We start from the raw sequence: 17,355 nt of genomic DNA on the forward strand, positions 1-17,355 counted from the left end.
AATTCAAATAAACAATTCGCAGTTTTTTACACGATGGAAACCTGAAATATCTCTTTTTATCAAAATTTTCAATGTTAAGCTTAATTAAAACAATGAATTTTCAATTTAAAAAATAATAATTTTTTGCCAAAAAAAGAATAATTTTGAACTCAATCGATGTATTTTAAACTGCGCATGCTCGTAATCAACTTTGAACTTGAGTTTTCCAATTCGAATTAGAAAACAGTAACCTGTGTATACAAAGGTGTGTATGTGTAAGAGAAGAGTTAGAAGTAGGGAAACGTATTCCTTTTTCAGTTCCCAGTTTCGCGAAAGGTCGCTACCAAATCATTCTGGTAAGAAATCTTGAACTGTGAGGATCATTTCTGCTTGGTAAATTGCTGATTTTTGACCATAGACGTGTGGACAACTGTAAACTCAAGGAGACTAAAATATTCAGCAGAATGATGAGTAAGTCGATTTTTTCGCATTTATTCATTTATTCACAATTTATAATATTTAATAATAATTTATAATATTATGAAAAATGGCACGGAATTTTCCGTAAGACTAATTTTTGGTATTTAATTTTTGGGGCTGACGGTGGGTGGGTACTAACTCATTTTAGTCCGCTCCCACTTTTGTTTGTTCACGTCTGAGTGACAACCGCGGCGTCAATTCTTGGAAGGGCTATTGAAGGGTTTCACGGTATTTAATTAGGGACGATTAAAAAATCCCGAAAAATAAAATTCCCGACATTTAAAAATTACCGAATAATAAGATTGTTGAAACATAAAAATCCTAAACTAGGAAATTATTATACAATTAATGATATTACCGAATTTGAACATTCCCGAACAGTTTCTAATATGGGACGACTTATCAATTCCAAACAATAAAATTCCCGATACTGGAAAATTCACGAAATTATAAAAATCCAAATTGAAAAATTCCCGATTGATTAAATTCCCGTTAGAAAATATCTGAATTAGAGATTTCCCGACACTAAATTTCCAGAATTCGAAAATTCTCCAACATTAATAACAAAATCACAAAAATTTACTTTCTCGCTATTTTTTAGTCTGATCAATTATAATATATGAAGAAGGTTGATAATAAAATTTTTTTTATGTATTTTTTGTGCGTATTTTAAAAGTTTAATAAGAATTTTTAAATATTATTTTTAAACAATTTAATTGAAAGCAATATCTGAATTTCATATAAACTTGAAGCTTGATATTCAAATTGTTAAATTCAGAAATTGCAGATTCCAAAGTTTTTTCAAAAACACAAGAAAACTATTTTTCTTAATATAATATAAAATTATCAAAATATTAATTCTTTTTTTAAACATTCATAGTTTCTTGCCTCAAAGAAGCTTAAATTGTATGAGATGACATAATTTTTCCAAAAAGTAAAATTGCCAAATGTTGAATTTCAAACTACCAAAAAAAAACTATAGAAATGCAATAATCTAGCAAAGAAATTCAAATTTTTCAAAAGTAAAAGCCGTTAAAATTATGAAAACGAATAAATCTAAGGTCAAATTGCTAAGAACAAAATATTTACCTGTCGTTAAACCTTCGCATTGAGTCACCTACCAAAAAAAGAACAATCTTTTCTCCAGATAATACTAAACCTTACAGTTTCTGAATAAATTGTTTATATTATTGTTATTTTAAATATAAAAAATAAATTTAAAAAACATTTATATATATTCAAAAAATTTGTTTCTTTGATAGAAATATTGGATTTTTTAAATATTTTTAATAAGTGAATAATATTTGAACCAAAAAATATTTTCTTTACTTATTTATTATGAAGTTTCTTTCTTTTTTCTTGAGTTAATAATTCGACTTTTGAGAATGGTCTTGTTTACTTCTAAAAAACTACTATACGCATTTTGAAACAAAATTTTGTATCCATAAATACATTTTTTTTCAACTATTATTTCAAATTTTAAAAAAATGTTAAAAACTTTAAAATTAGAACAAAATTTTCGTTGAAAAAAATATTTAATTATTTTATTTTTAATAAATAAATAATGTCGATTAAAAAAGAACTGTTTTAATTGCTTAAATTTTGGAATTTTACAATTTCGAAATTTTCTGTCGGGATATTATAAGGGAATTTTATAGTCCGGGATTTTTATATTTCAACAATTTTATAATTTCGGAAATGTTATTTATTCGGAAATTTCATAATGTTCATTTTGTTTTCAATTGTGCAATATTAAAATTTTTTAGAAAAAACTCGAGTTACGTTTAAAAGATATTTAGAAGGTTTCGACGTTTATTTTGATTTTTTTTCATTTTTGGAAAAAATTTGAATCGTTTTAAAATACATTAAGGCCTTTTTTTAAGTTGTAAAAAGATGAAAAAATAATGAAAAACTTGTACAGATTTCAAAATTTGTTTGACAAGGTCTTTGAAGTTTACGAAACACAAATTCTTCTAAAATAATTTTCTTATTTTAACAGTGTTTTTCTCTAGTTATTTTTGTCAATTTCAAAGTCTATGTTATATGTATAATATTAAAAATCCGGAAACATAGAAATTCCGAATTGGTAAATACTCAAAGAATAAAATTCTCAATAGAAAATTACCGAATAATCAAACATCCGAACTAGAAAATTCCCGAAATTATAAAATTGCCAAAATATTTGAATCCCGAATTGGTAAATTCTCGAATAATGAAATTGCCGAATTAATAAAACTGCAGAAATATAAAAATCCTTAATTGGAAAATTCCCGAACAGTTTATAATATGGGACAACTGAATAATCCCGAAAAAGAAAATTCTTCACACTGTAAAATTCTGGAATTGGAAAACTCCCAAAATTCTAAAAACTTGAATAGAAAAATTCATAAATAATAAAGTTTCTGGCGCAAAATATCTGAACTAGAAAATTCACAAATTATAAAATTTTCGAAACATGCCAATCTCGAATTGGAAAATTTCCGAATAATAAAATTTCTGACACTGTAAAACTCACCTATTAGAAAATTATCCAAAAATAAAATTTTCGAAATTATAAAATCGCGAATAGGAAAATTCCCCAATAAAGGAATTATATAAAACTACCGAATAATAAAATACCCGTACTAGAAAATTCCCGACTCTGAAAATCCTGAATTTTAAAATTCTCGATCTAATAAAATTCTCAAAATGATAAAATTACTAAAGCATAAAAATTCCGAATTGGGAAATCATTAAATAATAAAATTCTTGACAGAAAATTCCCGAAAAATAAGGCATCTGAACTAGAAAATTCCTTGAAGCATAAAATTGCCCAAATATAAAAATTCTGAATTAGTAAATTCTCGAATAATAAGATTCTCGATAAAAAATTACTGAATAAAATATACAAACTAGAAAATTGTCGACCCTCCAAATTTCTCAAATATGTAATTAAACTCCCGAAATTATAAAATGAGAAGAAAAAAATATATCCAAAATTGGAAACTTCCCGAAAGAATAAAATTCCCGATACTGTACATTTCTCTATTTGGAAACTACTCGAATAATAAAATTCCGGAAGAGTTTGTTATACTGCCAAATTAGAAAATTCCCAAATAATCAAATTCCCGATAGAAAATTTCCGAATTATAAATTATGCAAACGAAAAAATTCCCCAATTTGAACAATGCAAAAAAACTTGTTTTGGAGAAAAATATTTCATTAAAAAATATATATTTTTCAGTTAATGTTAGTTTAAATTCAAGCAATTTTTTAAACTTTATGCATTAAAAAAATTCCGCAAAAAAATATTTTATTACTGCATTTTTAATCAATTTTTCTAATTGTTTCATTTCGGGAATTTTATAATTTGTATATTTTATAATTTGGCAATTTTATGTTTGGAGTTTTGTTATTAATTAGAAAATTGCCGGAAAAATAAAATTCCTGACACTGTGAAATTGTAGAGTTGAGAAATTATCGAATAATAAAATTGACGAAACATACAAATCCCGAAATGAAAAATTGCCGAACAGTTTATAATGTTACCGAATTTTAAAATTACCGAACAAGAAAATTTCCGAAAAGAATTAAATTCCCCACACTAAATTAATTGTTTTGCAAAAATATTATTTATTTAATAAAAATACAAGAATCTAATGTTCTTGTCAAAAAAATTTAATGTAAAGAAATACGTATTAATTTAAGAATGTGTATGTCTAGATAAAAAAGTTTGTTTTAAGATGTACATAATATTTTAAAAAGTTACAAAAAACCTTTTCTCAAATAAAAATTATATAAAAAAAATTTTTTTCGAGATAAACCAATACTTAAAAAATATCTTTGATAAAAATATTTGATTGCTGTATTTTTAATAACTAAATAATATTTATTGAAAGAAAAAGTTTTTTTACGGTTTAAATTCGGGAATTTTCTAATTCGGAGATTTATTATTCTGTAATTTTCTGTCGCGAATTTTTAAATTCGATAATGTTATAAACTTTTGGCAATTTTATAATTTATTAAGCTTTTATTTTGCTCCGATGTGAAGGTGAGAATTAATAAATGTCTGATGTGATGTTTATTGATTCAAGTTATAGATCGTTTTACCTCCTTTTTATCAAAATTGAAAAAATTCAGTGTTTTGGATTATTTTGGAAAATATTTTTTATAAATTGGAAAAAGGTCAAATTAATAAAATGCAATCGGACGAATGAAAAATCATGAGAAATGAAATTCTCGAAAAGTCTTTGGCTTGAAAGTTCATAATTTTGTATAAACTTCTTTTTCTTTTTATTGTTTGAGAAATTTTTACTTATTGGAAATAAGATATAACTTTCTTATTTTTGGTTGAAAATTCAACTTATTTTTTTAATTATTTTTTTTGTAAGAGATTAATCTACTTGGTAGAAAATTCGTAAATTTAACTTTGTGTGGAAAATTTATCAGATAAAATTTGATAAAATTAGGAAAATTAAGAAATATTTCTTAGAATAATAATAGCATGATATCAGTGAGCGAAGAGGCTTTCTATTTAACATCAAACAAAACCAGATAACTGGCCTCGGAGAGGTCTCATTGCCGCGGACAAAATAATATTTACATGTCGTTATACTTTGGCATTGAGTCACATTTTCATGGAAATAAAAATCTTTTCACCCGATAATGCTAAACACTACATTTTTTTGGAAATGTTAATATATTTGAATATTTATTATATTACTATTTAAAAGGAATACATATTTAATGTTGTTTGTGTCATAATCTTATTTAAAGTTTTTATTTTATACATATAAAATAGATTTTGAAATTACAACAAAATAACTGGAGAAAACCATTTTTAAAATGAAAAATTTATTCTAGAAGCTTTAAAAGAAATTTTAAAGGTTTCAAGTAAATAAACAAATGTTCTTATAATTTCTTGCAAAATTTACATGATTTTGCATGATTTTTTTTAAATTTTAAGAAAAATTCGAGTCAGCTAAAAATATTTTTAGGAATTGAAGAGTTTTTGAAGTCTTATAAACTCTTCTAAATTTGGTTTCGAAATCTTCAAACATCTACATTTTGTTAAAAAAGATTTGGAATCTTTACCAGTTTTCAATCATTTTGTAATTTTTTAAAAACTAGAATAGAGTCTAACTATCTATTAAAACGATTAAATTTTTTCCTAAAATTATCTTAAAAATCTAAATAATCTTCGAAATCTTCAAAAAATCTTTTACAGTTTTAAACATTTTTGTTTAAATTTCAAATAATTGAAAAAAAATTTATTTGTGGATAGAAAATTTTGTTTGAAAATGAGCATAGTATTTTTCTAAAATTAACCAAGACCGTTCTCGAATATTTTTGCATACAATTTTTTGCAATTATTATTACTATAAATTTACACAACAACTTAAAAAATTTTTAACATACAAAAAATTGTTTGATGAAGATATTTGATTATTTTATTTTCTCAAAATAAATAATATTTATTTAAAACAAAATTATTAATCATTTAAATTCAAGATTTTTCTATTTCAGAAATTTTGGACAACTGAAAAGTCCAGAAAAATAAAATTTAGGAATCGGAAAATCCCCGAATGAAAAAATATCAGAAAATTTTAAATTGTCAAAATATAAAAATCCTGATTCGGAAAATTCCCGACCGAAAATGGCCGAATAATAAAATATAAAAACTAGAAAATTCCCGAATTTAAACAATTTAAAAATGTGTTTCTTTAATCAAAATTGTTTATTTATTAGAAATAAAAAAATCCAATATTTCTATCCAAGAAACCAATTTTTTAATGTTTAAATATTATTTAAATTATTGTTTAAATTTAAAATGACAATAATATAATAAATATATTCAGAAAATGTAAGGTTTAGAATTATTTGGAGAAAAGATTTTTTTTCTTGAAATGTGACTCATGCCAAAGTTTAACGACATGTAAATATTTTGTTCTCAGCAATGTCACCTTAGAGGCCACTTATCTTGTTAGCTTTTATGACCAATTGTCTCCGCTTACCGATAATATGCCATTATTATTTTAACAAATATTTCTTAATTATTCTAATTTCTTCGACTTTCGAAAATTTGATTTTTTTGGAAAAATTATGACATCCTATAGAATTTTAGCTTCTTTGAGACAAGAAACTATGAATGTTTAAAAAAAGAATTAATATTTTTATAATTTTATAATATATTATAAAAAAGTTTTTTTTTGTTTTTAAAAAAACTTTGGAATTTGTAATTTTAACAATTTTAACTTCAAGTCTGGAGTTTATATGAAATTTGGATATTGTTTTTTTTTTTAATTAAAAGAAATTCGTAGTGAAATTTAAATCTTGGACGTTAAAGGCAAATTTAAACTTATTCTGAACTTTATTAGTTTTATCCCGTTTCTTATACATTTCTTTTAGAAACTTTCAAAAAAATAATGACAATTTAAAGTTCCAAAGTATTCAGAATAAGTAGGTTTTTAAAATCTCTTACAGATTGTAGAAGTTATTTTTAGATTTTGTGAAATTGAGGATTTAACTTCTTCATATATCACGGTCAAGACAGAAACTAGCAAAAAAGTTTACTTTTATGGTTTTCCTTTTAAATTTCAAGGTTGTTTAGGCTCTAAGATATTTTTTCTGATAACTTAAACGTCATAAAAAATATTGTGGTTTTCAGATAAAAAGTATATCGCTTACAGTGCTTTTTGACTTTTATTACAAAAGAACTTTTTAAGCCACTTTGAAAAATCTTTCTTATCTTTTCAATTTTCAAAATCTTCTTTTTTAATTTTAGAACATTCGACTTTTTATTTAAAAATAATAATTTTAGTTGAATATTTGAAATCACTTCAAAATATTTTCGAAAAATAATCCGATAGTTATTGGAATTTTTTTTTAATCATGCAATGTTTTATAATATAATTGTTTTTAAATTTTACGAAAAATTGGAAACATTTGAAAAGTCGAGAAGTTGGTTTTAAAAGAATAAAGAATAATTTGAAAAGTTTGGAAGAAATTTAAAATAATTAAATTTGGGATCTTTCAAGATTTTGAAATTAAATTTGAAATAAAATTTTTAACGAATTATCATTTTAAAAAATTAATTCTGAAGGGAAAATTGAAAAAAACTCGAATAAACTTTAAAGATATATTGAAAAGTTTTAAGAAAGCTTAAATAACATTTAAAACTTAAAAACATTTTAAACAATCCAAGATTAAGGTTTCCAACAAAAAGTTTGGAAGCTTCTTAAAGAAATTGAATTATTTCTTAAGAACAAAAATTGTCACAATGTTTCTAGGAAAGTTTAAAATGGGTTTTTATTTAAAAAAATTAATTTAAAGGATTATATTTTAAAACATTTTAAAATAATTTAAAAGATGTCCAATATTATCAAAAATAATCTGGAAGATATTAAGGCAATTTTTTTAACTATGCTGATTTTTCTTAATTTTAGGAAAAATTCGAATGACTTTGAAAGGTATTTAGATGGTTGAAAAGTTTTGAAAAGATTACAAAATAATTTGAAATTTCAATAAATTTAAAGCAAATTTTTTTAGGTGATTTCTCAAAAGATTTTAAAGCAACATCATTTAATTTTGAAAAATAACAAAATAAAAAATAAATTCAAGTATGCTCGAGAGATATTTAGAAGTTTTGAAAACATACAAACAAAATTTTAAACTTTCGAAGGTCACAAAAAATTCAAAACAAAATTTAGATTTTTGCTGATTTCATACTAAGTGAATTTTACAATATCTATTTTATAAACACTTTAAATTATAATTTAAATGCTATAATAAAAAATAAAAGATTTTTTGTAATTACTCTTTAATCATAAATTATTAAATGACCGCTATTACCAACGATATTAAAAATTATATCTGGGAATTATTTACCAATTAGAATACAAAAAACAATTTAACAAAATTTTTTTTAGTTTAAAAAAGTTTAATTTTTAATGATTCATTTTTTTATCGTCATCTAACAATCGGAAAATTTTAAGATGTTACATTGAAAACTAAAAATAAAATAAAAGAATGCAAATAATATCATTGTTTTAAATTAAATCTTAAGGCATTGAATTCAAAATGGTTGAATTAAAAATCTCTTAAACAGAAATGATATAACTGCAAGTATTTCAATTTTATATGCTACGATTTTGAAGAATTTAGATTGCAGAAAATTTTGTACACTTTATTGTAAAAATTGATTCATTCCAATCTTAAAGCGCTAAAAATAAACCATTTTAAACCAATTTTTAAAATTGATGCATTCCTTAAATTAGGATCTTGAATCTAAGCCGTTACAGACAATTAATATTCAAATTGGGTAAGAAAAGTCTCTAGAATCATCTTTATCGGATGATAAGGTATCTAGTTAAACAGATTTGAAGTTGGACCAATAGAACCTAAAGATCTACCGCGCACGCTCCATAGATCGTCGCACTCGATTAGTCCAATTTCGAACTGCCATAGGAGCAAAACTACCGATCTGAGAGAAATATTCCAAAATACTTTTTTCTGCAGTTTTTTAAGCAGAATATTGCTAAAATGTAATTGCAGATTATCAGGGTGGCGACTTGACGGGAAATTGACTTCTAATCGCAGAAAAATTCAAGTTTTCATTTCAATAATTTTTGTTTATTTAGAAAAGTGATTTCTAGTTTATCTACAGTCGAAATTTTTTTCAGATTATCATAGTTTACTCTTAATCATAATTTATTATTGAATTTTTATAATTTTTCATGACAAGAAAAAAAATTCGCAATTTTTCACTCTGAGATGTTTTTAACTAACTTAAGTTTGATAATCGAATTGCTGATGGAATTTTTGACATAAACCGGGAATTTTTTCCCATAAGTATAATTCGGATTATAATTCATATTTGAATAAAAATTCAACTATTCAAGTCGAAGGTTAATCATTTTAGTTGAAAATTCATCAATTTGGTTGAAAATTATTTCCTTCAAATAAAAATGTAACTGTTCATTTTGGTTGAAAATTGATCTTTTTCGGTCCAAAATTCAACAATTTGTATTTTTCTTCTGTGTGATCTAAGAAAAAAAGAAGAAACCCTAAAAACCGTAAAATTATCATTCTTTTCGGGTTTGAAATTTTTGTTTTGTTTCTGAAAGAAAAAAAGCACTTCAAAGTACTGCAAAAGTTACTTAAAACGATTTTTTTAACACCCCTTTTAGTTCCCTTAGAAGAGAATTTAATACAGAAGAGCAAAAACTTTGGTTCGATTCAATAGGCAGTTTAGTTTTTTTGCCATCACGTGGGCCAATTAAAAAAAATCATAAAAATAAAAACTCGACAAAACTTCAAGCAGGCGATCTTCTGCTTTAAAACCCAGTAAGAAAAGTCTCTGGAATCATCTTTATCGGGTGATTAGTTATTTAGTTAAACAGATTTGAAGCTGGACCAATAGAATTTCGAAAACTACCGCGCACGCTCCATGGATCGCCGCATCCGATTGGTCCAATTGCAAACTGCCCTAGCAGGAAAATTACCGATCTGAGAGAAATATTCCAAAAGACTTTTGTTTTCAGTTTTTTAAGCACAATATTTCTAAAATGTAAATGGTAGATTATTAAAGTTCATTTCCACATTTTTTCAACACAAACTTTTTTCAGAGTGCACTATTTTGTTTGCGACTTTGGTCGGTCTTGCTCTCGCCGGATCATCTCAAGACGAAAAACAGTTTGACCAGGAAAATGATTGGAAATCTGCTGTTTTTTACGACTTCTGGGCCAAAGACATCAACGGGAATGTTGTTCAGCTGTCAAAATATAAAGGAAAGGTTCTCATTGTCGTCAACGTCGCCAGTAACTGCAAATTGACTGAATCCAACTATAGGCAGCTTCAGTCGCTTTATCATAAATACAAAGAACAAGGTCTGAGTATTCTCGCATTCCCCTGTAACCAGTTCAAAGCACAGGAACCAGGAACCTCAGAAGAAATCAAGGAGTTCGTTAAAAAATACGGCGTGACCTTTGATATGTTCGAGAAAATTGAAGTAAATGGCGAAAACGCTCATCCTCTCTGGAAATGGATGAAGGCTCAACCCAACCCAGCTAAATCTTTGGGCAAGGACATCTCGTGGAACTTTACCAAATTTGTCATCAGCAAAACAGGAGAAGTTGTTGCCAGATTTACACCCCATACCGAGCCGAAGGAGATGGGAGAAACACTCGAAATCTACCTCAAGAAGGAAGCAGAATGATATCCTTAGTTATGGTATTTTTAATTTTTTGTTTCGTGTTGTAAATTTTATTGAATTGATAAGTTTTTGACCTCTCAGAGGAGAAATTAATTTTGATAGGATAAAATAAGATTAGGTTTGTGAGATTCAATTTGAAGTTTGACAGCATGTAAATAATTATTGATAATAAAGTTTTGTAAGTTTGTTTTTCAATGTTAAATAATTACATTTTTTTGGTTACCTTCAAATAATTAAGTACTCTGAAGTCTCATTAAAAATTTTAATAAATTTTCAAGCTGATTTTTATTGAAAACTAAAGAATTTTCACAATTAGCTATAGAGTACAAATAAATACGAATGTTCACTCAAGCGTGACAAAACAGACAAAAATAAACACAGGTTGTCCGCTTGACCGAGATACCGGGTAATGACCGAGAATTGGATGAGACCTGGAAACCCCGGAAATGATAGTGAATTTATTTTTTGGCTGGGAATTTTACAAATTTGTAGAAAAAAAATCTGCCAGTGTTTTATTTTAGCATTTTAAAAAAAAATCATTTGAATTTTCATCTTTATTATTTTTTTATTGTTATTTTTATCTTTTACTTTTTTATTTATTTTTTTTTATTGTTTTTTTTATCTTTTTATTTTTTCATTGTTATTTTTATCTTTTTATTTTTAAGCGTACATTTTTCATTCAAAGAAGTTTCAAATGCATTAAAAAAATTTTTTTAATTTAAAATTGGTTGCGTTAGAAATCAAGAATTTTGGATAAAAACCTTTTTAGTTGATCAAATGTGAATATAAATTATAATGGTTTAAATTTTAAAATCTATTTTCAATTTTAAAATAACTTCAAAATAATATATTCATGATTAAAGGCTTTTATTAAATTCAAAATATTGTTTTTGTTTGAAATTTAAATTTAAAAAAATTTTAATTAAGCGAAATAAAAGTTTCTTAATATTTAGATACGTTTAATTGTTCATGCAAAAGCAGTATTTATCAATCAACTTTTAAAAACTTGACAAACAACTAATCTTTCAACGTTAAAATTTTAATTTTTCTATTAAAAAAATTTAATTTACAAGTAAAATTATCGAATTTGGATGGAAAATAAATATTGCACACATCATTCCTAAAAAAATGCCTAAAAAATCCTAAAAATCCTAAAAAAAGATTCAAAATCAATAAAAAAAATCTGAAATGCTTTCAAATAATGTAGACGAAGTGTCTGCGTATACCGACAAAATTCGGCTATTCGTTCTGAAATTTCAGTGAAAATAGGCCATTGTCAAATTAAAAAACAAAATATAGATTTTTCCAGATTTTGAACAAAAAATGTAGAAGCGTTTTAAAAATAATGAAAGGCTTCAAAATAATAAAAAACATTTTGTTAAGATTCCTGGGAAAATTACTTTTTATGTTGAATAATTTTTAAAGAATATTTAAAAAGATTTCGAAAATTGTCAAGCATGAAACTGAAAGATTTTATGGAAATATTTTTTTATTTTTCAAGATGTAAAAACATTCGAAAACATTTAAATCATTTGAAAAGAATTTTAGAAGTTCTGAAAACATTTCAATTCAAAATTTAAATTTCAAAGATGTTTCAGGATTTTGAAATGAAATTTTGAATCCTTTTAACGATTTTTAAACTATTTAAAATGAAAATAATTTAACTTTAAATTTCAGGAATGTTCAGTTTATAGAAAGAATGTAATCATTACATTTTTTAAATAAAGTTAAATAAATAAATTATTTATTTATTATATTATATATCATATTATTTTATTTATTTATAAATAATTACATTTTTATATTTCTTATTTAAAATTGCTGAATATTATTTGCAGCTCAGTTTTTATGAGTTCATGTGAAAAATTTTTAGCTTTAGAATTCGAATTTTTTCATGTGATTATTCAAACGGCCACCCTGCAAACAGGAGAGAGACGAAAATTTTTAAAACCATTTATTATTAATTTAACAATATTTTATTAGAATAATCCTAGAGAGTTGCAGTTTTTTCGAAAATGTTCCATTTATTCTTCAATTTTTAATTAGAGTGAGATTTTTCTAATAAATTAATTAATTCATTTTAACAAACATAAGTGTTTATATAATTTTTTAATAATATTCTCTTTGAATGATGTTAGAAACTTGCGGTTTTTTCTGAAATTTTTAACTTTTTGTCCACTTTTGACTTAGAGTTAGGTAATAATTGATGAAATTTAAAGAAATAATTGTTTAAATTTTAATTCAATTTTTATCTTATTATTATTCATAATAATATTTTCTTTGAATAATGTTAGAAAGTTGTGGTTTTTTGTGGAATTTTAAACTTGTTATCCACTTTTCACTTAAAGTGAGGTACTAATTGGTGCAAGTTAACGAAAACATTTGTTTAATTTTCGTGTACTTTTTACTTCATTATTAATATTATCATTTGTAATAATATTGTCTTTGAATAATTTTAGAAACTTGCGGTTTTTTTTCTGTACTTTTCAACTTTTTGTCTACTTTTCACTTCGAGTGAGGTAACAATTGATGAAAATTAACGAAAATAATTGTTTAAATTTTTATTTCATTATTATTATTTATAATAATATTGTCGTTTAATAATTTCAGAAAGTTGTGTTTTTTTTTAATTTTAAACTTTTTGTCCACTTTTCACTTAAAAAATAAGTGTTTAAATTTTTATTTCATTTTATTTTAATTATTATTTATAATAATATTGTCTTTGAATAATGTTAGAAAGTTGCGGTTATTTCTGGAATTTTCAACTTTTTGTCCACTTTTGACTTCGAGTCAGGTAATCATTAATGAAATTTAACAAAAATAATCGGTTAAATATTTATCTTATTATTATTATTTATGACAAAATTATCTTTGAATAATGTTCGAAAGTTGCGGTTTTTTCTAGATTTTCAACTTTTGGTCCACTTTTCACTTCGAGTGAAGTATTAATTGGTGAAATTTAACGAAAAACCGGGAATTTTACAAATTTTCAGAAGAAAAATCTATCCAAGTTCTTTTTCAATTATGATTTCATTCATTTTAAAATGCGTAATTCAAAAATATTTTACTTTAAAAATTCTTAATTTCAGAATTTTATTTTTGAACATATATTTTTAATTTGAAAAAATTGTAAAGTGCCGTCTTGAAGATTTAAACAATTAAAAATTAAAAGCGTTTTGAAGTTGAAAATTTTTGATAAAAAACATTTTTATTTTATCAACTGTAAGTATAAATAAATAAATAAATATTTTTTATTGGATCTGTACTTTAAGTATTAAAAACTAAGCAATAATTTATTTGATAATACAATTCTAAATTCGTTCATTGTTTAAAAATGTCCAGATTGTGTTGCTGTTTCTATTTGAAAATCTTAGTCATAAAAAAAATGTAAAGGTGTGATTGAAACTTTATAAACTATTTTCAACTTGAAAATAACTTAATAATAATATATTTGTCATTAAAGGCTTTTATTAAATTAAAAATATTGTTTCACTTTAAATTATTCACTTTTTAACCCATTTAATTAAAAATTTTTTAATTGAGAGAAAGTATAATTAAAGTAAATTGAAGCCAAATATTTATGAGGAAACAATTTTAATTGTAATTGTTTGACAATTAATTTTAATTAATTAAATTAATCTTTTAAAAAAATGTTTAATTGGTGAGCGAAATTATTGAATTTTTCTGTAGAAATAATAAGTGAACACTTATTATTTGTAAAAAAAATTGAGAATTTTAAGAAATATATGAAAGTTTTTAAAAGATTCAAAATTAATTTAAAAAGTTGAAATTTTGTAAAGTCATGTGAACGAAGTGTGTGTAAATTTTGCTTAGAACTTCTAAATATAATTTAAAAGGAATAGAATTTTTCCTACCATTTTTAGAAAATCCTGCAGATTTTTTTTTAATCTTTAAGATCGTTTAGGGTCTTTGTGACAATTTTGGAAATCTTTTAAAATATTTAATTATATTCTGTTAAAATAATTTTTCAAAATGAAAAATCATTTTCAATTTTTTTAGGAATATTAAGAAAATGTTTTTATTCTTTTGGAGCCTTTCTTAATTCTAAAAAAGCTTCTATATCTTTTCTTTGAAGTCTGCAAAAATCTAAATTTTGTTTTAAATTAGGCTGTAGGCATTTGCCCCGAAAATTCGGTACGATATTTGAATTTTTTTGGTACACACACTTTGTTTAAATTATTTTATATTATTTCAAGTTCTAAATTATTTTTGAATCTTTTAAAAACTTCTAAATATCTCTTGAAATTACTCTCATTTTTTCTAAAAATAATAAGTGTTCAATTCTTATTTATAAATCAAAATTTTAAGGTAAATTTTTTTAATTCGCAGGATTTTCTACAAGTTAAGGGACAAATTGAATTAAGTTTTAAAGTTATTTAGAAGTTCTGAAAAAATTTCAAAAATAATTTTCCATTTTGAAAAAATTTGAAACAAATTACAGATATCTCAAGATTTTGATTAAAGATTTTCAAGGATGCTTTAACTATTTAAAATGAAAATAATTCAACTTATAATATTTAAAAACTATTAGGTTATAACAAAATTTTAATTTTTAATGTTTCTAGCCTAAAATAACTTAATAATATAATTTTGAAAATTTTTGAAGTTCATTGATTGATTCTTCGATTTAGAGAATTGAAAATGTTAACGTGAATTCACATTTTTGGATGTTAACATTTTTTAATTGACAAACTTTTAAGCCTTATTTCTCAAAGTTTAAAATTCGAGAGTTCCACTTTGAATGCTTTAATTTGTTGTTTATTTTTCATTAATTTAAATAAAAAAATGTTTAGAATAAAGTTCGATTTTTAAAATTTTCTTGACCGGGAAAAAGGTTTCCGAACTTTTGTGTCGTCTATTTTTTTATTCATAATTTTCCACTCAAAGTATGGAAAAACTGAAATTTTGTACATACCAAAATAACTAATTAGGTAAACTTTATATTTTATTTAAATGAATGTTTAGGGACTCATAGAATACAAAGAATTTGTTCATTATTCTATTTATTTGTTTTAAATAAACTTTATGAACAAATTAGCAAATAGACTTATTATCGGTAAAAAAAAAATTTTGTTTGCTAAAAGTGCTTCCTATTAATGTGGGAATGGCATTTAATTACAAAACAAATTGAAAAGTTTATAATAACCATTGTTATGAACAATTCTTGTGGTAAAATATTAAAATTTGAAATGTCTTCAAATTATAATTTCCGTCAATCGCCAAAATGTTTTTAGGTATTCCTTAAAATAATAAATATTCCTTAATATTTGATTAACTATAACAATTAAAATTTGTATAAACAAGTTTTATGAACAAATTGAAAATGTTTGCCCTTTCGCATCAAAAAATAAATGTTTGCACTCAAAATATTTTAAGTTGTTGGAAGAATGACTGCTAGTCACAAAAATATTTGAGAAGTTAACAATAACCATTGTTATAAATAATTCTCGTGACAAAATATTCAAGTTCAAGGTTTTATCATATTTTAATTTTCTTTAATCGCTAGAATGTTATATTTTATCAAATATTAATAAATATTAATTATTTTAAGCAATACCTGAAGTTCTGGCGATTGAAGGAAATTGTAATTTGAAAAAATCTCCAATTTTAATATTTTGCCACAAGAATTGTTTTATAAAAATGGTTATTATAAACTTTTAAATTAGTTTTGTTATTAAATTCCGCTTCTAACTCAATGTGAAGCACTTTAAGCACACCAAATTTCAACCGATAATAAGAATATTTGTCTAGTTGTTTCTAAAATTTGTTTATAACAAATGAATGGAATAATGAACAAATTATTTGTATTTTATGAGTCCCTAAACATTCATTTAAGACACTATAAAGTTTTCCTGATCAGCAATTTTTTTGAAATTCATTGGGAGAAACGTAATGAAAATCTTCCAAACTGCTTTTCCTCTTTACATTTTCCTTAGAGTAACTTATTTCAATAACAAAAATCTATACACCCATTGTGCCCTTTTCCAGGTAAGACCCTCTTTCTGCAATTTTTTCGAAATTTATTGGGAGAAGTGTAATGAAAATCTTCCAAACTGCTTTTCCTCTTTACATTTTCCTTAGAGTAACTTATTTTAATAACAAAAATCTATACACCCATTGAGCCCTTTTCCAGGTAAGACCCTCTTTCTGCAATTTTTTCGAAATTTATTGGGAGAAGCGTAATGAAAATTTTCCAAACTGCTTTTCCTCTTAACATTTTCCTTAGAGTAACTAATTTCAATAACAAAAATCTATACACCCATTGAGCCCTTTTGCAGGTAAGATCCTCTTTCTGCAATTTTTTCGAAATTTATTGGGAGAAACGTAATGAAAATCTTCCAAATTTAGAAATTTAGAAACATTCATGATCAGTTGCTGAATTTTATGATTTTTTAAAACGAATTTAACAAACAAATGCAATGTTCGGGCATCTGTTTAAGAAACTTTTTTCTTTTATGTTAGTCTTTTTAATTAGGAACTTAATTATAATTTCATTAACATTCATCTTCAGGATAATGTATTTATTTATTAAATTTGTTTTTAAGAAAATGAATAATTTATCAAATAATTATAAATTTAGCAGAAATTACGAGGGTGGATTGATAAGTTTCCGGCCTGACCAAGAGATGGCGCCACTAGGCCTACCTTGAGGTGGCGTTCTATAGTACCATCCTTAGATAGCT

The 17,355-nt window shown here is 24.1% G+C and overlaps 1 protein-coding gene across 1 annotated transcript; it reads left to right on the forward strand.

Moving 5' to 3' along the window:
• Positions 1–277: 277 nt before the first annotated feature.
• Positions 278–10,853, forward strand: LOC117172943 (glutathione peroxidase-like). The gene is made up of 2 exons (XM_033361249.1): positions 278–450; positions 10,065–10,853. Exons 1-2 carry the CDS (start codon positions 444–446, stop codon positions 10,652–10,654), a joined length of 597 nt encoding a protein of 198 aa, XP_033217140.1. The 5' UTR covers positions 278–443; the 3' UTR covers positions 10,655–10,853.
• The last annotated feature ends 6,502 nt before the right edge of the window (positions 10,854–17,355 follow it).

Source organism: Belonocnema kinseyi, chromosome 5, assembly GCF_010883055.1.
Source record: "Belonocnema kinseyi isolate 2016_QV_RU_SX_M_011 chromosome 5, B_treatae_v1, whole genome shotgun sequence".
Taxonomy (NCBI): Eukaryota; Metazoa; Arthropoda; class Insecta; order Hymenoptera; family Cynipidae; genus Belonocnema; species Belonocnema kinseyi.